Below are 20,702 nucleotides of genomic sequence, written 5' to 3'. Positions count from 1 at the left end.
TGGCCAACAGCCGCTGCCGCACTGGGCGGGGGCGGGGGACTGCGGCGCGCGTGGGACCGGCCGACCGTGCGCCGGTGCAGCCTCCTGGGCCTCTGAGAGCCCGCGGCCGCCCGCCAGCCTCCGCTGCTCCGCCCCGCCCCGCCAGCCTGAGCCCGCAGACTGCGCCTCTGCCCCGCCCTCTCATCCCCAGATTGACACTGAACGTTCGGCTGGGGGCTTGCCGGACACCATGCCTCCACCAATTGCCGACTTCATTGGGCGGACTCTGGGGCCCGTCGGGCCCCTCGACCAATCTGACGAATCTGCCCGCCCAACTGAGGCCTCGCGGGTGCGTGAGTGGCCGGGCATCCGCGGCACGCGTCATGGGACCGGGAACCTATGGTAAAGCGGGAAGGTCACGAAGAGCCAATGGACGGTGGCACAGAACTGTCAGTCATGGAGGCCTGGGCCAATGAGCGAGGGCCTGCGGGGGCGTCACGGACAGCAGCAGCGGACTTGGGTTGAGGTTCCCGGGCGGGCGCGGAGAGACGCGGGAAGCAGGGGCTGGGCGGGGGTCGCGGCGCCGCAGCTAGCGCAGCCAGCCCGAGGGCCCGCCGCCGCTGCCGCCCAGCGCGCTCCGGGGCCGCCGGCCGTCGCCAGCACCCGCCGCCCCGCAGCTCCGGGACCGGCCCCGGCCGCCGCCGCCGCGATGGGTAACGCCGCTGCCGCCAAGAAGGGCAGCGAGCAGGAGAGCGGTGAGTGCCCGGGCCGTGAACCCGATCCCCGCCCCTCGCTGCCAGCCCACGCTGTGTCCATCATCTTCTGGCCCCTCCCCCCAAAAGGCCTCCCCCCCTCCCGTTTCTCTCTGCTTACCTCCTAGCTCCCCGTCCCCTGCCTGTACAGGGCTGAGACCCGAGGGCCCGCAAAGGATACCCTATAGGGACCCCCTTGCCTACGGCCGCTCTCCATTGCAACGACTGTGCCCCCCGAGCTGTCACTACCAACCATGGCACGTATGACCGCTGGGGCCCCATGTCATCACCCCACTCCCTCTTTTCCTGGCCCCTCTCCCCACATACTAATCCCCCCACTTCCCTAATCGCCTCTGCCACATATAAGACCCACTGCCTGACCCCGACCCAGGCTTCTGCCACTTTGGGAGTGCAGTGGGGTCTGCCTCTTGGCCACTTGGTGACCACACCCCTCCCCCCTTCAGCCCCCGCCATCTTTCTCCTGCCCTTACCCCTCTTTACCTTATCATGGCACCCCCTTTCAAACCTACCCTCCCCCTCAGCCACCTCCAGCATTGTTTTTCCCTTTTGTGTCACTTGGCACGGGGGACAGGATCTTTCTGGGTCTTTCTGCCCCTCTCTCATCCTGTCACTCTGTCACCCTGCTTCTTTGCTATGCTCACTCCTCTAATTAAGCGTCTGTCCCTGGCTGGGGTAGCAGACTGTTTGTGAAGCTAGAGAACTGCTTCAGTGCTTCCAAAGCCAAGTTTGAGGTAGTCTTGCTGTTGGGTGGGAGGGGCAGTGTTGGTGGCAGAGCCCCGTCCTATCTTCTGCTATGCAGTGAGGCTCTAGGCTCCTTGGGGGTTCCTCAACAAATGGTTGTTTCACAACAGAAGCTTCTTCACCCAATTCCCAGGGATTTTTCATCCACTGCTTGCTCAGGATGAAAAGTGTCTGAGTTTAGTAAGGCTCATGCAGCTTGAACTGGGATGGTCAGACTTGGAAGAGGGGATAGTTGAGATGCATGGGTAACATCTAGTGATTTGCTTTGCCAAGGGACAAATGGATTCTGATCATTCAGAGTAGTCTTAACCCCCTTCCCCAGTTCTTCCAGATGTTAAATTGTCATCACTCCAAGACTAAGGCTGGACCTCAGATGGAATCACCTTCCTGTTACCAAGAAATAGTCAAAATTGAGAAGGAAGGCCATGTTCTTGGTCTCAAACCCTAGTGTCTATGTCCTTTGAGTACCTCTATCCAGAAAGACATGGAAAAAGCATGAAAGCCAGGGAACTTTATTACAACACATATTCAAATAGCAGAACTCAGAGTTGCAGAGCAGTTATGAAGAGGCCTGACATGTCATCAATGGGTGGAGGACAGGAAGACAAGTGTGTGTAGTTGAGTGCTTGATGACAGAGGAGCAGGTGGGTAGTATCCAAAAAAGGTCTGGGCAAGAGCTTGGAGGGGACTAGGCAGAGGAGAGGGGGTCAGGCTCTCAGCAGGTGAGGCGATCTGAGAGGTGGAAGGTGAAGGCAGGCAGCTATATATTTCAGTGGCTCAGTTGAAAGTTGGGGAGATGACATATTCCTGGAAATCCTTCAAGACATACCAAACACATGTGGTGGTGGTGGAGGGGGGGAACTACGCAGGGAAAAAGATCCCAAGAAAAGGATCAGAGGCTCTGGAAAGAACCACTAATTCTCTCAGAGCACAACCCCAGGAATGAATGATCTCAATAAAATTGAGCTACTATTTACTGGGCATCTAAGATGTGTCAGGCTAAATGGTCAGGCAAATTGGTACATCTGCTCTGGTGATTTTAACAATCTATTCAAATTTTCCAAACAAGTTCTCTGATTTAGACATAGATGATATCACAGAGGCAGGAGTCACATCCATATCTACTAGCAAACTTCCTGGACCCCAGAATTTCTCAATGCAGACATTCTTTTTGTTTGTTTGTTTGTTTAGCAGGCTCCAGCTGGAAATTCAGACATTCTTAAGGCATCCCCCAGAATTTTTACTCCATTCATTTTTTTCTTATAATTTAAAATAATAAGAATTTTATGGTAACTTCTGTTCAGATGTAAACTTTGAGCCCATTCCGTAATAATATAAATGAAGTCATGCGATTGCTATGCCAGTTATATTCTCTCTGATATGCATTAAAATACAATGTAACTAAATAAAGGAAACATCCCCCAAATGATTTCTTGTTCTGCCAGTGGGACCATGTCACACTTTGGGAAATGCCCGAAGCTGTACTTCCTCACAGAGGCTCCTAGAGAAGGAAATAGGGTGAGGAAGGAAGTGCCTCTTTGCTTCGAAGCTCTCTGATTCTGGGAAGATGGAGTTAGACAAAATCATGCCCTCTTGTAACCAGGGTGGGGCAAAGGGTGGGGGCAATAGCCAGGCCAGCCTGCAGGGGGCACCTGAATTTCATCTGCTAGAGGCTAGCAGGGTCAGAAAAACGTCCAAGCCTTAGTAGGCACCAGTTAAGCATCTTGCAGCCCCTTATGTTGCCATCTCTGTGCCAGGGCAGGACAGATTTGCCTTTTTCCAAGAGGACATGGATCTACAATGGGCTCCAATGTGGAGTGGGGTGAATCTGTTGAGAGAGCAGAGAAAAAAGGCCAAGGCTCTGGCTAGGCTGGACGATTTGAGAGAGGGCAGCGTCCTGAGGAGGCCCCCAAGTCAGATAGCCAAGAAGGACTAAGGTGTTGGCTGACAGTACTCAAGGAGCTGGCCCATAGGGGAAGAGGCAGAGACGGTAAGAAGGAGCCCCTCAGAAGCCCCCTGAAGTCCAGAGATAAGCAGATCCCAGCAGTGAAAGCTAAGTGCCCCCCAAGAGGTCCATAAAGTGGGAAGAAACTGTTGCCCTCTAACATCCCTGAGAGAACCAAATGCCTTCTGTGCTTTGGCAGTTGTATGGGTACCCAAAAGGGTCTTGTGGTCTTGGCATGGCAGCTTCTCTTCCTTATCCCAAGCAGGTCAACGGAAACTTGAAGCATTCAACGTGCCCCTCCCCTGCAACCCCTGGCCTCTAGGTTGGGTTTCTCTTCCTGCCCCGGCCCCACAGCTCCCTGGCTCCCCCTACAGGCAGGGCTCTGGGAATGGGCAGGCAGGCTGGTACAGCTGGTCTCATGAGCCTTCCCAGCCACCGTAGTTCGGGTGCCCTGCAAGGACTGAGTGATGGCTTCCAGCTCCAACGATGGTGAGGCTGAGCCCTGTTGCTATAGCAACTTCCCAGGCACACTCTACCCCCCAAGTCAGGGAGCGGCTGCAGTAGGGTTTAGGGAACAGGTGAAGAGAAGGAGTTTGTGCCCCCTTGGCTGACCCTGGAAACCCTTCTCTTAACACCCCTAGGCTGGGGGAGGGGGGCAAGGAATGGGGAAACGACCCAGTTCAGACAAGGGGAGATGGTCCACCTAGAGTAGGGGTCCAGCTCATACAAGGGCAGTGGGTGATCCAGCCTAATGTTGGAGCCCAAATCAGACCAGAGGACCATCCAGTCCAGAATGAGGGTCCAGCTCAAAATGAGGGTCTAGTTCAAGACTGGAGAATAATGCAGGGGATCCAAGCTAAACTGGAAGATTCAGCCAGCCCAGTGTAGGGGTCCCAGCCCAGGTTGGGCATTCCTGCCTCTGAATTCCCAGGACAGCCAGGTTTTAGAGGGCAGAGAACCTAAGATAGTTGTCTAAGGGAGTTCCTGAGGTTGGGCTCCTTCTGAGAGAGCCCCTAACCCCTTGCCCAAATCAATATTCTGCTGTTGAAATCCCCCATTCCCAGGGTGAATTTCTGGGTTTCTGCCTTCTTGTTGTAGCCCTGGCTTTTCAAGGATTGTCTGGGGTTTTCTCTGTAAAACCAAATGGAATCCAGACCAGAGTGGAGGGTAGCACCCACAGTGTGGGAGATGTGGGCAGGATGGCAGGCTCCACAGGCCAGCAGCTGGCTGGGTTGCCCTCTTCTGCCACTTCCTGTTGCCAGCAGAGACCATGGGTGCTGGGCACTCTCAGAGAGGTTGCCACTGGCTCTCCACTTCTTTTGGAATCTGGAAAGAAGAAGAAAGATAGCCAAGGCTGCCTCTCCCTCCCCCATCCCTGCATTTAGCCGCTGGTTTCCGGTTTGGACTTTCATGGCTGAGAGCAGAGCCAAACAGAGGGCAAGGTTTGACAGAGGCCAAGGACGTTGCAGGATGCCATTCCCCTCTCTGCCCCCACATAGGAACATGACAGACAGCCAGATGTACCCATTTGTCACTCAGAATAGCAGGATTTGGGGGCTCCATGTTGAAAGTGACTTCTGGGGAGGAGATAGGATAGCTCCTCTCAACCCCACCCCACCCCACTCCCAGCCTTACTCTCCAGCTGTTCTTTCAGCTCGTTAAGGGAGCTCCAGGGCCTGTTTAGTCCCCAGGGAGTCTCTAGCTATTGCCTGAGTCTAGGCCTTAACTCCTTCCCTTCTGCCCAGTGGGCACTGCCCTGGGCACATTTGGTGCCATCCTCGGGACAGTTCAGCACCCACCAACGCAGGCAGGGCCTGGCATCCTGAGATGAGTGAAGTCCCTAGAAAGGAAAGTTAGCTTCAGGGCCCCGCCTCAGGACACATGAGACAGGCAGAGGGCACTCTTGGGAGAATCTTCCCACCACCTCCTGCCAAGGAGGGCCTTTGCAGACCTTGGCCAGCAGGGAGCAGGTACCTTTAAATGCTTCTGTGGCAACCAGCTCCTCCTCCCTGGTCCCCTGAGGCCTTTCCAAGGAAGCTGGCTTAGAGGCTCTGCGTTTTCCTGGTTCCCCAGCAAAGAGAAGATTCCAGGGAGAGTCCGAGGCAGCCTGGGATGGATCTGGGGTCAGGCAGCCTCCAGGGTGGGCACTCAGAGATCACCTTCCAGCTGTGGCTACAGTTGTTCCTCTGGGTCCACCTGGCCATTCGTTTCCTGGGCTACCTGCGCCAAACCTTCTGGGGGCCTAAGCTTCAAGCAGCACCCTGAACCAAGGGCAGAAGGGCCCCAAATCATGCCCATCCCACCCACTCCTTATTCCACCCCCTGCTGGAAGAGGCAGGGAGCAGAGGTGAGTGTGGGGGCTCCTGGCTGAGATTCCCCACCCATCCCCCCACCATCCCTCTTTATCTGCCTGCTCCTTGGCTCTGCAGCCCTATCCCCAAATCTGATGGGCCAGCAGGGCCATAGTGGCAGTACAGGGGACGCAACCTGGGCCTTCCTTTGCTTTAAGAAGCCAGAAAAGTGCTGTGCTGGAGCAAGGCATCCTGTGAATCCACTCTGTGGGGGCACCAACAGACAGCCAGAGGCTCAGAGCCCACTGGGTTAGGGACATTCAGGATTCAGCACTTCTTCTCAGAGGTGGCTAAGAGCAAGGGGGGAACAGGACCAAGCCTTATCTTGGATGCCTCCCAAGCCTGGGTCTTCTCTCCCTTCTTGGGTGGGTAAAGGCAGAGTCCCAAGAGGGTACTCTTCACTCTTCCCACCTAATCCAGAGTTCAGTGTGGATCCTTTGATCCTTTGGAGGTTCCCAAGGAAGGTGTTGTATGTCAAAAAGATTCTGCTAGTGAAAGCATTTGATCTGGTGTGGCCACTGGCTCACAGAGGTCTTCAGGCCAGTTGATGGCCCAGCTAGGCAGTAGATCAGGACTCTGGCAATTCATTGCCTGTTCCCTCTTGGCCTGTCAGTTTTTGTGGGACTTTTTTTTTTTTTGGCCGGGGCTGGTTTTGAACCCACCACCTCCGGCATATGGGACCGGCGCCCTACCCCTTGAGCCACAGGCGCCGCCCATTTTGTGGGACTTTTATAGCTACCATCTCTCCCCATTTCCCACCCTTCTAGCCCTTAGGAGGGTCGTTGTCTCTGAACACTGAGGGAGAGCCTTTGGGACAGTGTGGGAGAAGGGCCACTTACCTACAAGGCTGTGTGGGATTCTTGGCAGGCAGATGACAGGCAACTCCAAAGCATGTGTCTGCAGGGTCCATCAGGGGGTTGAGGACAGCAGGACAGCTCTGTAGACCACCCTGGTGCACTGGAACCAGTGCTGAAACCAACAGCTGATCTGACAGTGAAGCAGTTAATCCCATGGGCAGTGGACTCAGGCAGATAACCTGAGTCCTGATCAGTCTTCCCATCTGTACTACAAGAATGATAGCTTCTCCAGCCTAGAGGGTCAGAATGAAGCATAAAAAATACTCAGTGTGGGCTTGGCACCTATAGCTCAGCGGCTAGGGTGCCAGCCACATACACCAGAGCTGGCGGGTTCAAAAACAGCCCATGCCTGCCAAACAACAATGACAACTACAACCAAAAAATAGCCAAGAGTTGTGGTGGGCGCCTGTAGTCCCAGCTACTTGGGAAGCTAAGGCAAGAGAATTGCTTAAGCCCAAGAATTTGAGGTTGCTGTGAGCTATGACACCATGCCACAGCACTCTACCCAGGGTGACAGCTTGAGACTCTGTCTCAAAAAAAAAAGAAGAAAGAAAGAAAATACTCAGTGTGGGCTGACACCTGTGACCCTAGGCGGTGGTTAATATGACAACTCCATAATGTAAGAATTCACCAAACAACACATTTAAGATTTGAGCTCTGGCAGGTCTGTGGCTCATACCTGTAATCGTAGCACTTTGGGAGGCCAAGGTGGGAGGATTGCTTAAGGCCAGTTTAAGACTGGCCTGAGCAAAAGTAAGATTCCATCTGTACAAAAAAATAGAAAAGTTAGCTGGACATGGGAGTATACAGGGAGACTAAGGCAGGAGGAGCTATAATGACACCACTGCACTCTAGCCCAGCAACAGAGCAGGACTGTCTGGAAAAAAAGAAATTTATTTTTTGGGTTTTTTTGAGCACTCAACACACTTCAGCATAATTCACGGCAGCCTCAGACTCCTGAGCTGAAGTGATCCTCCTGCCTCAGTCTCCCAAATAGCTGGGACTACAGGCACACGCCACCACACCTGGCTGCCCCTCAATTTCAAAAATTACTTAAAAGTAAAACAGGGCTTTGTATGGTACTAATCTCATGCCAGCCACTGTCCAACCCCCTTTCCCAAGATGAAGTCAATTCTCAAAACCACCCTCAAGGTCATTGCTCTTATTATCCGAATGAGGAAAACTAAGACCCCGAGAGGGAAGGTCACTTGTCTAAAGTCACACAGTTTGTCCGAGATCAGGTTGGGATCTGAACTTGATATTGTCCCAGATTCCTGACCCTTAGCTGCTTTGCTAGGCCTCCTCTCAGGGTAAGCGAGAATGACCATTTTCAAACCTCATTTTCCTGGGTTGTTAAATGAGGAAAATGGATGAGATAGTGCAGAAGAAACAGTGGGCCCAAAGTCCACCAGGGAAGTCTTCAATGTTACCAGATGGCGATGTTTGCCTAGGAGTGCTGGTGAGGTGAGAGGGCTTCTGGCAAGGCTCCTTTGAATCAGCCCTGAAATGAAGGCTCTGCAGTTGGCAAAGAGAGGAACAGAGCCAGCTGGGGGCCAAGGCAACAGCTGAGCCCCCCAAGGGCGCCTGCTATCCAAGCCCCAGAGGCCTCCAACCTGGGCCCAGCCTCCCTAGAGAAGGGGCCAGAGGAGCCGCCAAATCCTGAGGCTATAAATACCTTCATTGGCGTCGTCCCTGGCCATGGAATGTCGGTCAGAACTGGGGCAAGTGGGGTTGGGCTGGCCTGGGCGCCTCTCTCTGTCCCCATGGGAGTGGCCCAAGTCTCCCTGCACCCCATTTTAGATGGGGTAGAGGCTGGACCCCCACCTCTCTGTAGTCAGGGGGGCCCAGACCCTGGCCCACTTCAGAGCCCCTCAAGGTGCTCTGGGGTCAGGCTTTGCCAGGATACCCAGAGACATTGGGAAAAGTTTGGGTTTTGGGTTGAGGCAGCCATACCCCACTTTCCACCAATGGACATCTCCCAAGAAATGACCTGAGCCCACCCTGGCAAGAATTGGGTTTCCGTCTAACTCTCCCCTTTCTTCCTTTCAGTGAAAGAATTCTTAGCCAAAGCCAAAGAAGATTTTCTTAAAAAATGGGAAAATCCCGCTCAGGTAAGCCCACCAAGCACAGAGCCCTGAGAGGGGTAAGCTGACGGCTCCCAGTCCCCTGACTGCATCCCTGCAACTCAGCTAGAATTTTAGGGCTCTGCAGGCTCCAGACTTGCCCCCAGTCACTCCCTAGATACCCATGGGGGCTCCTGGGCAGAGGTACCCGATTACCCTGTGCCAATCTTCCCAACCCCATGACCCCTTCCAACTGGCTGCCCCTGCCCCCTGCACAGCTGCCAGCAGCTCCTGGGCCCCAGGCCAGGGCTGGATCTAGCCCCTGCCACCGCCTTGAGGAATGCACCCTCTGCCATCTTGTCCTCAGCCTGCTCACCCCACGTGCTCCCTGGGGCCCCCTCTGCCAGTGGCAGAGGGGATATCCAGACCTGGGCCCAGCAGACTGCAGGGAAGGGCATTCCTGACTCTGTGAACCCCTCCACCCACAGAATACAGCCCATTTGGATCACTTTGAACGAATCAAGACCCTCGGCACGGGCTCCTTTGGCCGGGTGATGCTGGTGAGACACAAGGAGACGGGGAACCACTATGCCATGAAGATCCTTGACAAACAGAAGGTAAGCCTGAACTTGACACATGGCTCCTGTCCTGTCTACCAGGCCCATGCCCAGACTGTGCCCACCACCCGGAGTGTTGTTCCTGCCCATTCACTTGCCCCCTTGATAACTATCCTTGATTCCACCCCAGTGTGCCAGACCCAGGGACGAGAAGGCCTCTGTGCTGCCTTCTCAAGGCACTCCTTTCTGGCACCAGTGCAAAGCCAAGCACTAAGACACCAGCCCATATGGAGAAGGCCAGAAGTCCTTCTGAGGGAATCAGTGTTTTTGTGGACATTCTTTTCATAAATATTTTTAAGAGACCCTACTTGATATAAGGCACTGCTGCAGAGCAGCACTATCCAACAAAAATGTAAGCCAAGCCACAGAAATGATTTTAAGGCTCGGCACCTGTGGCTCAAGCGGCTAAGGCACCAGCCATATACACCTGAGCTGGCAGGTTTGAATCCAGCCCGGGCCCACCAAACAACAATGACAGCTGCAACCAAAAAAATAGCTGGGTGTTGTGGCAGGCACCTGTAATCCCAGCTACTTGGGAGGCAGAGGCAAGAGAATCGCTTGAGCCCAGGAATTGGAGGTTGCTGTGAGCTGTGATGCCATGGCACTCTACCCAGGGTGACAGCTTGAGACTCTGTCTCAAAAAAAAAAAAAAAAAAAGAAAGAAATGATTTTAAATGTTCTGGTTGCTTCATCAAAAAGGGAAAAAGAGGTCTGGCATGGTGATGTGCAGTCTCAGCTACTCAGAAGGCTGAGGCCAGGAGGACTGCTTGAGCCCAGGAGTTCAAGATTACAGTGAGCTGTGTTTGCACCAGTGCACTCCAGCTGAGGCAACAGAATGAAACTCTGTCTCTCAAAAAAAAAAAAAGTAAAATGAGGCCTGACACAGTGGCACACACCTGTGGGCCCATCTACTTGGGAGGCTGAGATGAGAGGATTGCTTGAGCCCACGAGTTTTAATCCAGCCTGGACAACATAGCGAGATCCCATCTCTAAAAAAAATCTCACTCTGTTGCCCTAGGTGGAGTGTCATGCGTTGTCATAGCTCATAGTAACCTCAGTCTCTTGGGCTTAAGAGATCCTCTTTCCTCAGCCTCCTGAGTAGTTGGGACTATAGACACCTGCCACAATACCTGGTTAGTTTTTTTCCTATTTTTATCTTTATTTATTTGAGACAGAGTCTTACTCTGTCGCCCTTAGTAGAGTACTGTGGCATTGTAGCTTACAGCAACCTCAAACTACTGGGCTTGAGCAGTCCTCTTGCCTTAGCCTTCAGTAGCTGGGACTGTAGACATGCACCATCACACCTGCTAGTTTTTTCTGTTTTTAGTAGAGATGGGGTCTTGCTCTTGCTCAGGCTGGTCTTGAACTCCTGAGCTCAAGCAATCCATCTACCTTGGCCTCCCAGATTACTAGGATTACAGGTGTGAGCCACCATGCCCAGTCTAACAAACTTTTTTTTTTTTTTTTTTTATTGGGGATTCATTGAGGGTACAATAAGCCAGGTTACACTGATTGCAATTGTTAGGTAAAGTCCCTCTTGCAATCATGTCTTGCCCCCATAAAGTGTGACACACACCAAGGCCCCACCCCCAACAAACTTTTTTTTAATTAAAAAAAGTAAATAGATAGGCTGGGTGTAGTGCCTTGCACCTGGAATGCTAGCACTTCAGGAGGCCAAGACTGCAGGATTGTTTGAGGCCAAGAGTTGGGAGACCAGCATAGGCAACATAGCAAGAGCTCACCTCTACAAAAAATTAAAAAAAAAAAAGAAATTGGGCGACCAGGCACAGTGGCTCACACCTGTAATCCTAGCACTCTGGGAGGCTGAGGTAGGTGGATTGCCTGAGCTCACAAGTTTGAGACCAGCCTGAACCAGAGCAAGACTTTGTCTCTAAAAACTCACACCTGTAATCCTAGCACTCTGGGAGGCTGAGGTAGGTGAATTGCCTGAGCTCACAAGTTTGAGACCAGCCTGAACCAGAGCAAGACCTTGTCTCTAAAAAAATAGCCAGGCATTGTGGTGGGTGCCTGTAGTCCCAGCTACTTGGGAGGCTGAGGCAAGAGGATCGCTTAAGCCCAAGAGTTTGAGGTTGCTGTGAGCTGTGATGCCAAGGCACCATACCAAAGGAAGACAAAGTGAGACTCTGTGTCCAAAAAAAAGTTTTTTTTAAGTAAAAATAAACAGGTGAAATTCATTTTAACAATGTGTTTTAATTAAGCCAATATGTCTACAGTATTACCATTTCCGCATTTCAATGTAAAAATATCATTAGGGAAACATTTTCCTAATGTTCCTTTTTTTCCTGTATTAAAAGATCTTTGAGGCTCGGCCCCTGTGGCTCAAGCGGCTAAGGCACCAGCCACATACACTTGAGCTGGCGGGTTCGAATCCAGCCCTGCCCGCCAAACAACAATGATGGCTGCCAAAAAATAGCCAGGTGTTGTGGTGGGCGCCTGTAGTCCCAGCTACTTGGGAGGTGGAGACAGGAGACTCGCTTGAGCCCAGGAGTTTGAGGTTGCTGTAAGCTATGATGCCATGGCACTCTAACCAGGGCTACAGCTTGAGGCTCCGTCTCAAAAAAAGAAGATCTTTGAAATTCAGTGTCTATTCTTTAGTACTTACAACAGATACTCATTCAGATAGGAAATTTTCTCTAGAAAGATAAAAAAAAGTAAAAAAGATGAAAAAGGGCAGTGCCTGTGGCTCAAAGGGGTAGGGCGCTGGTCCCATATGCCGGAGGTGGCGGGTTCAAACCCAGCCCCGGCCAAAAAAAAAAAAAAAAAAAAAACCACAAAAAAAAAAAAAAAAAAAAAAAAAAGATGAAAAAGCAAACTTGCATGCTGGAGTTGTTCCAACCATGCTTGAAAGTACCCAGGACCTATATCAAGTATCAGTTTCTAAATTTTCACTTTAGATACCGAAACTTTTTTAAGAGATAGGGTCTTGCTTTGTGGGCCAGGATGGAATGCAGTGGTACAATCAAAACTTTAAATTCAGTTCCCCAGCTACCTGGCCACATTTCAAGGGTTTAGCAACCACCTGTGGCTAGTGGACAGTGCAGGTGTCCTGAGATCAGAGCTGTATAAGTAAAGTAGTTCACAGCCATCCAAGGAGCCATGCTGACTGTGCGTGACAAGCAGACCTGACAGGCTTGGGCCAGTTACTTCACCTCTCTGTGGCTGGGCTTCCAAACTAACGTGCTCCCAGTGTGTCCCTCTCAGGGCTCTGTCACCATTCAGTGGGAGACCACGTGCAGGGTGCCTGCTCATGTGGGACATCTGATAGCTGAGGAGAAATTATTAGCCTGAGGTTTGGGTTTGTGTGTGGAGTGTTCTAGACAAGAGGAAGGGAGTTTCTAGACCCCCACCCTTTCAGCTACTCATGCCTATCTTTTCAGTCTCAGCCCAGCTGCCCCTTGCTCTGGGAAGCCTTCTCTGATTCCTCTTTTCTCCAGACTGTATGAGGTGCCTTATCTGAGCATCTGTAAGCCTAAACTTCTCCCCAGCATGGCTCCAGCCCCTTCGGGCTGCAAGGCCCATTAACTCATGTACTCTTTGCCCTGGACTTGGTGCCATGCAAGGACAAGTTGCCTCTTGCCTCCTCATTGTGGCCTGAGCACCCAATCGAGGGCCCAACAGGCCACAGGCACATAACTGATTCTAGCTAAAGGGACCTCCCCATCCTGGCACCACCAGTTCCAGGGGGCCCCTCTAACCTTGCTCTCCTCTCTGCCTTTTCCTCCCGCCCCCATAGGTGGTAAAGCTGAAACAGATCGAGCATACCTTGAATGAAAAACGCATCCTGCAAGCAGTCAACTTTCCATTCCTCGTGAGACTCGAGTTCTCCTTCAAGGTGGGGTCCCAGTGGCCAGGGCTCGGGATGACTACACTGGGTCCCAACCATCAGGTGCAACCTTTTGGTTCCCAGGGCTGGGGTTGGGAGCAAAGACAACCAGTGGCTGTCAACTTCTGGGGAAGAAAGATTTCTGCAGGGGCACAGGAGTCAGGCAGGGGCTCAGGTAGACCCAAGCTCAGCTCCTGGACCTACCAATTTCTAGCTTGATAACTTTGGGTGAGTCTCCCACCCTCAATAACGCCCCTCAAAATCACCACACCATTTACAGCAAGACTCTGACCTATAGCCAAGAACCTGTGTTCAGTTCCCAGGTCTGTACTTCCTAGATGTGGGACCCTGGGGAAGGGACTTTATCTCCTGAGCCTTGGTTTTCTCATCTGTTAAGTGGGAATCATAACAACTCCTGGTGCAGTTATCATGATAGCTCTGAGCACATTGTAAGCACTTTTTGAGAGCTGTTCTGGGTGCCATCCAAAGCTATGGTTGTGAGAGCCAACAGTGGCCACTCATGGCCAGCTTCCCAGGTGTTTAGCCAGGCAGGCACATAACCTGTGCACAGAGGGACTCCACACCTGATTTAATGCTGCTGTCTTAAAATCCATAGTAATTTTTTAACAAAGAGCTATACTTTTTTTTTTTTTAATATCTGCATTCAGGAGCTACACATTTTTATTTGGGGCCCCACCAAGTTCTGTAGCCCATCCTAGTCCCATTTTAAAGGTGACAAAACTATGGCCCCAAAAGCCTTATTCAGGGTCCCAGACACAAGCTGCTAGAGTCCTCTCTCTCTGTCTCCAGCCAGGACACACTAGCCAGGTCCCTACAGACCTCTGTGCTGGCCCTCACTTTCATCCCTTGTAACACGGCAGGGTCAGGGCTGCCCCTTCTTCCTCATGTGTAGAATGAGATGTAAAGTGTGGTTCAGTCAGCATGGTACCTGGCCCTTGGAATGTGCTTTGGATGGAGAGCCAGTATTATTGTTGTCATTTAATGTCTGAACACGTGTCAGGTGAGGCTACCTCAGCCCTCAGATGGGGTCCAGGGCACAGAGAGTGGGGCCCTGACCAGCTGCTGGTTCCCACAGGACAATTCAAACTTATACATGGTCATGGAATATGTTCCCGGTGGGGAGATGTTCTCACACCTACGGCGGATTGGAAGGTTCAGGTAAGTGGGCCACCCCCAGTGACACCAGGTTCTTGGGGGTGGGAGGGTATCCATCTACAGGCAGTATCCCACAACCACATCATCTGGGGACATAGAGGATGTACAGCATGTTTGAACATTCAAGTGATCTCTCCAGGTCCCTGTGGGGTTTTGTTTCTCTTGTGCTGAGGAATATGTAATGTTTCAGCTGCCACAAAACGAAACAGACCAAACATGGTGATTTAGGTGACAGTATTTAAGTTGGCAAATTTATGATTTTTTTTTTTTTTTTTTTTTTGAGCTAGGCTCAGTGGTGCAAGCTTATAGTCCCAGCTCCTCAGAAGGCTGAGGTGGTTCTCACAGTCCTGGAGGCCAGGGATGGAAAAAGGGAGAGAAAGTGGCAGCTAAGGCAGGAGGATCACTTGAGGCCAGAAGTTCAAGACCAGCCTGGGCCACATAGCAAGACCCATTTCTTAAACTAATCAATTAATTTTACACTATTACTTTATTTTATATACATAGTTTTATTTTATATGTAAAATAACACTATATGTAAACTTACATAGAGAGTTTTATTTTAGATAGATATACACTTTAAATACAGATATTTAATATTCCACTCTATGAGTTTTAACAATTGTGGGCGGCGCCTGTGGCTCAGTCAGTAGGGTGCTGGCCCCATATACCGAGGGTGGTGGGTTCAAACCCCGCCCCGGCCAAACTGCAACCAAAAAATAGCCGGGCGTTGTGGCGGGCGCCTGTAGTCCCAGCTGCTCGGGAGGCTGAGGCAGGAGAATCGCTTAAGCCCAGAAGTTGGAGGTTGCTGTGAGCTGTGTGAGGCCACGGCACTCTACCGAGGGCCATAAAATGAGACTCTGTCTCTACAAAAAAAAAAAAAAAAAAACAATTGTACATCCCTAGACCCCACCCACAACACCATGTAGAATATTTCCATCACCCCAGAAAATTCTCTCAAATCTCTTTCTTGATAAATCATCTCCCCAAAAAAGGCAGTTGTCCTTTCTGCCTTTAAACACCATGAATTTATTTTGTCTAGGTTTGGACTTGACATAAACAGAATCATACAGTTGATATTCTTTTGTGTCTTTCTTCTTTTGCTTGACATATCAGTTAGAAATTCAGCCATGTTGAGAAGATTTATAGCTTGTCCTGGTGGTGAATGATGTTTCATTGTTTGAACATATCACAGTCTATGATTCCATTCTCCTGGTGATGAACATTTAGGCCTTTGCCAGTGTTGGACTATATGAACATCTCTGCTTATACATTTCTTTCTTCGTTCCTTTCTCTCTTCTCTTTTTTTCCTTTCATTTTCTTTTTTTTTTTTCTTTTCTTTTCTTTTTTTTTTTTTTTTTTGCGGTTTTTGGCCAGGGCTGGGTTTGAACCCACCACCTCCGGCATATGGGGCCAGCACCCTACTCCATTGAGCCACAGGCACCGCCCATTCTTTTTCTTTTCTTTCAAGACAGAGTCTCACTCTGTCACCCTGGGTAGAGTCCTGTGGTGTCCCAGCTCAACACGATGTCAAACTACTATGCTTAAGGGATCCTCTTGCCTCAGCCACTCAAGTAGCGAGACTGTATGTATGTGACCATGCCCAGCTGTTTGTTCTATTTTTAGTAGAGATGGGGTCTTCCTCTGGCTTAGGCTGGTCTGGAACTCCTAAGCTCAAGCAGTCTACCTGCATCAGCCTCCCAAGAGTACAAGGATTATGGTCATGAACCACCACACCAGGCCTCTTCCTCCCTCCCTCCCTTTCTTCCTTCCTTCTCTCTTTCACTCTTTCTCTCTTTCTTTCTTGAGGTAAGAGATGAGGTCTCACTCTGTCACCTAGGCTGCAGTGCAATGACACCATCATAGCTCACTGCAGCCTCAAACTTCTGGACTCAAGCCATCCTCCCACCTCAGCCTCCTGAGTAGGTGGGATGACAGGTGTGTGTCACCACACTAGGCTGATTTTTCCATTTTTTGTAGATAACGTCTCACTATGTTCTCTAGACTGGTCTCAAACTCCAGGCTTCAAATCATCCTTCTGCCTCAGCCTCCCAAGTAGCTAGGACTGCTGGCACATGCCAACACACTAGCTAATTTTTTTATTTTTTGTAGACACAAAGTCTTGCTATGTTGCCCAGGCTGGTCTCAAACTGCTGGCCTCAAGCGATAACTCCTGCCTCAGCCTCCCAAGTAGCTGGGATTACGGCGTGAGCCCCCGCGCCCGGTTGCTTCTGCATTTCTGATAGCTGGACTGGGGGTATCTTCCTCTGGGAATGGCTCTGCAGGCCCACCTGCTGGACCATTTGGGGGTGTGGCCACCGGCACTCACCTCCCCGCTTGTCCCCGCCAGCGAGCCTCATGCCCGTTTCTACGCGGCCCAGATTGTCCTGACCTTCGAATACCTACACTCGCTCGATCTCATCTACCGGGACCTGAAGCCAGAGAACCTCCTCATCGACCAGCAGGGCTATATTCAGGTGCCCACCGGGCTGGGCGAGGGACAGCCCCAGGTGGCCACAGCCTGCACCCTCCCTCCTAGCCAACTGCCCGTTCTTGTGCCTGCAGGTGACAGACTTCGGTTTCGCCAAGCGCGTGAAGGGCCGCACCTGGACCTTGTGCGGGACCCCTGAGTACCTGGCCCCTGAGATTATCCTGAGCAAAGTAGGCCTTTACCCAGCCCACTCCCTCGCCTGAGGCAGGCTCTGCCCTTGGCCCCTCCTCACCCCATGTCCCCTCAACCCCATCTCACTCTAGGGCTACAACAAGGCTGTGGATTGGTGGGCCCTGGGGGTTCTCATCTATGAGATGGCTGCTGGCTACCCGCCCTTCTTCGCTGACCAACCCATCCAGATCTATGAGAAGATCGTCTCTGGGAAGGTGAGGCCCAGATGCGGGTGAGGCCTACAGCTCTGGGACAAGTAGACCTTTCCCCAGTGGCCCATCCCACTCTCTGTGGATCCTTGCTTGTTGGAATAATCTAGAAGTTCAAGTTGGTCCAGACAGTGAAGCTAGACCCACTGGCCACACTGAGGCCAACACCGTGAGCCACCTCAATGTCTGGCTCCTAACCCACAGTGCCAGGATCCGAAGGGCATCTAAAACCCCAAGCCTCATCAGAACTCCTTGGCTATAGAACTTGCTGCCTTGATACAAGGCCCTTCTCACCTTTCTTTGTCCCACTGGGAATATGTTTTTGCAAGTTTCAAATCAGAAAAGTGTATGTTGTTCCCAGGTGCTATCCCCCTCCAGGAGTCTCTTCACTTAGAGTATACAGCTCACACCTCCTCTGCCTAATACAGACTTTGCTAACTCTGAGGGTCTAGGTAAGCAGTCGCAGAATTGTCTGAGTTTGCATCTACAAAGTATATCAAGTGATCCCCATCTGCCAGGACCTGGGTTCAACATCTCAGTCATACCCCAATAGAGTGGCACTGCTATGGCAGAGGGGAGGAAACGGAGGCTCAGAAAAGGGATGTATCTGGTCCAGCACCACACCTTGGCAAGTAAGTGGAGGTGTCATTGTAGGTACTGACGTCTGGAGAGGTGTATGTGACCCCAGCTCTGCCCTCAGCTCAGCCACCTGCCTCCACCTAACCCAACATCCTGTCCTACAGGATGTTGTCCTGTAGTTGTATGCGGGAGCTGCTGGTTGGCTCAGAGTTACCAGAACAGTCTTAAAGCTTAGCCTTATAGGCTCGGCACCCATAGCACAGTGGTTATGGCACCAGCCACAAACACCAAGGCTGGCAGGTTCAAACCCGGCCTGGGCCAGCTAAACAATGACAACTGCAATATAAAAATAGTTGGGGGGGGCGGCGCCTGTAGCTCAGAGGAGTAAGGCGCTGGTCCCATATGCCAGAGGTGGTGGGTTCAAGCCCAGCCCTGGCCAAAAACTGCAAAAAAAAAAAAAATAGTTGGGTGTTGTGGTGGGTGCCTGTTGTCCCAGCAACTTGGGAGGCTGAAGCAAAAGAATTGTTTAAGCCCAAGAGTTTGAGGTTGCTGTGAGCTGTGACACCATGGCACTCTACTAAGGGTGACATAGTGAGACTCTCTCTCAAAAAAAAAAAAAGCTCAGCCTTATTAGCCTGGTTCTCAGGCCCAGGTCTGCCACCTAATGGCAGTGAAACTTGCAGCAAGTAGCTTCATTCCTCTGAGCCCTCTCTTACCCATCTGGGAACTGGGGAACTAACCATGTGCTTCTCAGGGAGGTTAGAAGTTACCAACTGCTAAGTGGGGGTGCTCTGGCTAGACACATAGTCAGCATCTCCACAAGAGAAAGATGAGGCATCTGCCACTAGGCAAATCAGAAATTCCCAAGAAACGGCCGGGGGGGGGGGGGGGGAAGCCATAGAAGTTTCTGTGGGGGAAGAGAGAAAAAGTGTAACTCCCTTCTTTGTAGCATTTTCCAGTTCCCACACACCCTCAGCAGTATTATCTCCCTCAAGCAACTCTGGGATATCTGCCCCATGATAGAGACATGCACAGACCCAGAGAGGTTAAGGGCCGTGGCCAAGGTCACACAGCTTGTAAGAGGCAGAGCAGGAACTAGAAGTCATTTCTTGCATACAAGGCCATGGATTTAGAGCTTGCATACAAGGCCATGGGCTCAGAGCTTTGAGGGAAACTTTCCAGAAGAGTTGAGCTGGGCCCTAAAGAATGGAAGAGCCTTAGCTATGTAGAGAGGGGAGAAAAAGTTTCTCTCACAGGCATGAAGATTTCAGGAGTCTCAAGACCCTAGCAGAGCTACCTTAAGTAGCAGCAGCTAAAGATGCAACTTACAGAGTCCAATGGACCTGAGATGGAATTGCCTCTCCACTCCTTTGTGTAACCTTGGGGGAGCTGTTTAACCCTTCTGAGCTTCAGTTTCCTCTTCTCTGAAATGGGAACCATAGCACTTCCTTTATAGCAATGGTTCTCAAAGTGGTTCCCTCTCCAGCAGCAGCATTGCCAGGGCATGTATTAGAAATGCATATTTCCAGGCCCCACTAGTCTTTGTAAATCAGAAACTCTAGACCCAACAACTGTTTGTACAGGATTTCAGCAGACTTAAGTTTGGGGCCTTCTACCTGATAGAACTATTGGATTGGAGCAGTGTTCTGGGATCCCCAAGCTATGGACCAGCTCCCCACCCTGTCTGTGTACCCCCTCCTCCAGGTGCGGTTCCCTTCCCACTTCAGTTCTGACTTGAAGGACCTGCTGCGGAACCTCCTGCAGGTGGATCTCACCAAGCGCTTTGGGAACCTCAAGAATGGGGTCAATGATATCAAGAACCACAAGTGGTTTGCCACGACTGACTGGATTGCCATCTACCAGAGGAAGGTGGGCCTCCCTTCCTCAAGTATGCTGAGGGTTTGTGGGGAGGCCAAGAATCAGAGAGGGATTCCAGTAAAGAGATGGAAAGGGAAGAGGCCATAGGTTCAAGTTCAACATAGAATGGGCTATTTGAGCCAGTGGATTCTAGAAATAGGATTCTGGCATTGTTGGTCACTCCGTGACCTTGGGCAAGAGATACCTCTCTCTGGGAAGTAATTTCTCTTTTGGTGAGGTGGCTGTGATAAAAGTCTTGGGTTGTTAGGGCTAGGCACAGTGGCTCACACCTATAATCCTAGCACTCTGGGAGGCTGAGGCAGGTGGATAGCCTTAGGAGTTTGAGACCAGCCTAAGCAAGAGTGAGATCCTGTCTCTTAAAATAGCCAGGTGTTCTGGCAGACACTTGTATTCCCAGCTACTCAGGAGGCTGAGACCAAAGGATCACTTGAGTCCAACAGTTTGAGGTTGCTGTGAGCTATGATGCCCTAGCACTCAACCCCAGGGTGACTGAGACTCTGTCTCCAAAAAAAAAGAAAAAAGCCTTTGGGGGCAGTATCTGTGGCTCAAAGGAGTAGGGTGCTGGCCCCATATACCGGAGGTGGCAGGTTCAAACCCAGCCCCTGCCAAAAACTGCAAAAAAAAAGAAAAAAGTCTTTGGTTAAGAGTCATGCCCTAATACTAAACACAGATCTGGGTCAGAGTAAATACCTCTTCAATGTTAGGCCATTTGTGTTTATTGTTGCAATAATGATTATACTGAGTGCTGAGGTCTGGGTGATTCTTGATCCCTCTCCAGGTGGAAGCTCCCTTCATACCAAAGTTTAAAGGCCCTGGTGATACGAGTAACTTTGATGACTATGAGGAGGAAGAGATCCGGGTCTCCATCAATGAGAAGTGTGGCAAGGAGTTTTCTGAGTTTTAGGGGTGTGCCTGTGCCCCCATGGGTTTTCTTTTCTTTTTTTTTTTTTCTTTTTTTTTTGGGGGGGGGCGTTGGATTGAACAGCCAGAGGGCCCCAGAGTTCCTTGCATCTTATTTCACCCTCACTCCA

At 51.2% G+C, this 20,702-nt stretch overlaps 2 protein-coding genes across 4 annotated transcripts; both read left to right on the top strand.

Annotated features, from left to right (window-relative positions):
• The first annotated feature begins 475 nt into the window (after positions 1-475).
• PRKACA (protein kinase cAMP-activated catalytic subunit alpha) lies at positions 476-20,694 on the top strand. Of its 3 annotated transcripts, none has more exons than XM_053586590.1 (10): positions 476-734; positions 8,696-8,757; positions 9,198-9,326; positions 13,081-13,179; positions 14,267-14,349; positions 16,694-16,820; positions 16,909-17,004; positions 17,098-17,220; positions 19,498-19,662; positions 20,450-20,694. In XM_053586590.1, exons 1-10 carry the CDS (start codon positions 689-691, stop codon positions 20,573-20,575), a joined length of 1,056 nt encoding a protein of 351 aa, XP_053442565.1. In that variant the 5' UTR covers positions 476-688; the 3' UTR covers positions 20,576-20,694. The 3 variants fall into 3 exon arrangements, with proteins under 3 accessions (XP_053442565.1, XP_053442564.1, XP_053442566.1); XM_053586589.1 differs by having other exon boundaries at positions 13,081-13,233; XM_053586591.1 differs by lacking the exon at positions 476-734 and adding an exon at positions 3,872-3,927.
• Positions 5,206-8,757, top strand: LOC128582573 (small integral membrane protein 46-like). Its single transcript, XM_053586592.1, has 2 exons — positions 5,206-5,785; positions 8,696-8,757. Exon 1 carries the CDS (start codon positions 5,551-5,553, stop codon positions 5,701-5,703), a length of 153 nt encoding a protein of 50 aa, XP_053442567.1. The 5' UTR covers positions 5,206-5,550; the 3' UTR covers positions 5,704-5,785; positions 8,696-8,757.
• Positions 20,695-20,702: the final 8 nt, after the last annotated feature.

This window comes from Nycticebus coucang, chromosome 3 (assembly GCF_027406575.1).
Source record: "Nycticebus coucang isolate mNycCou1 chromosome 3, mNycCou1.pri, whole genome shotgun sequence".
In the NCBI taxonomy this organism is placed as follows: domain Eukaryota; kingdom Metazoa; phylum Chordata; class Mammalia; order Primates; family Lorisidae; genus Nycticebus; species Nycticebus coucang.
This window is presented reverse-complemented; position numbering and strand designations above follow the sequence as displayed.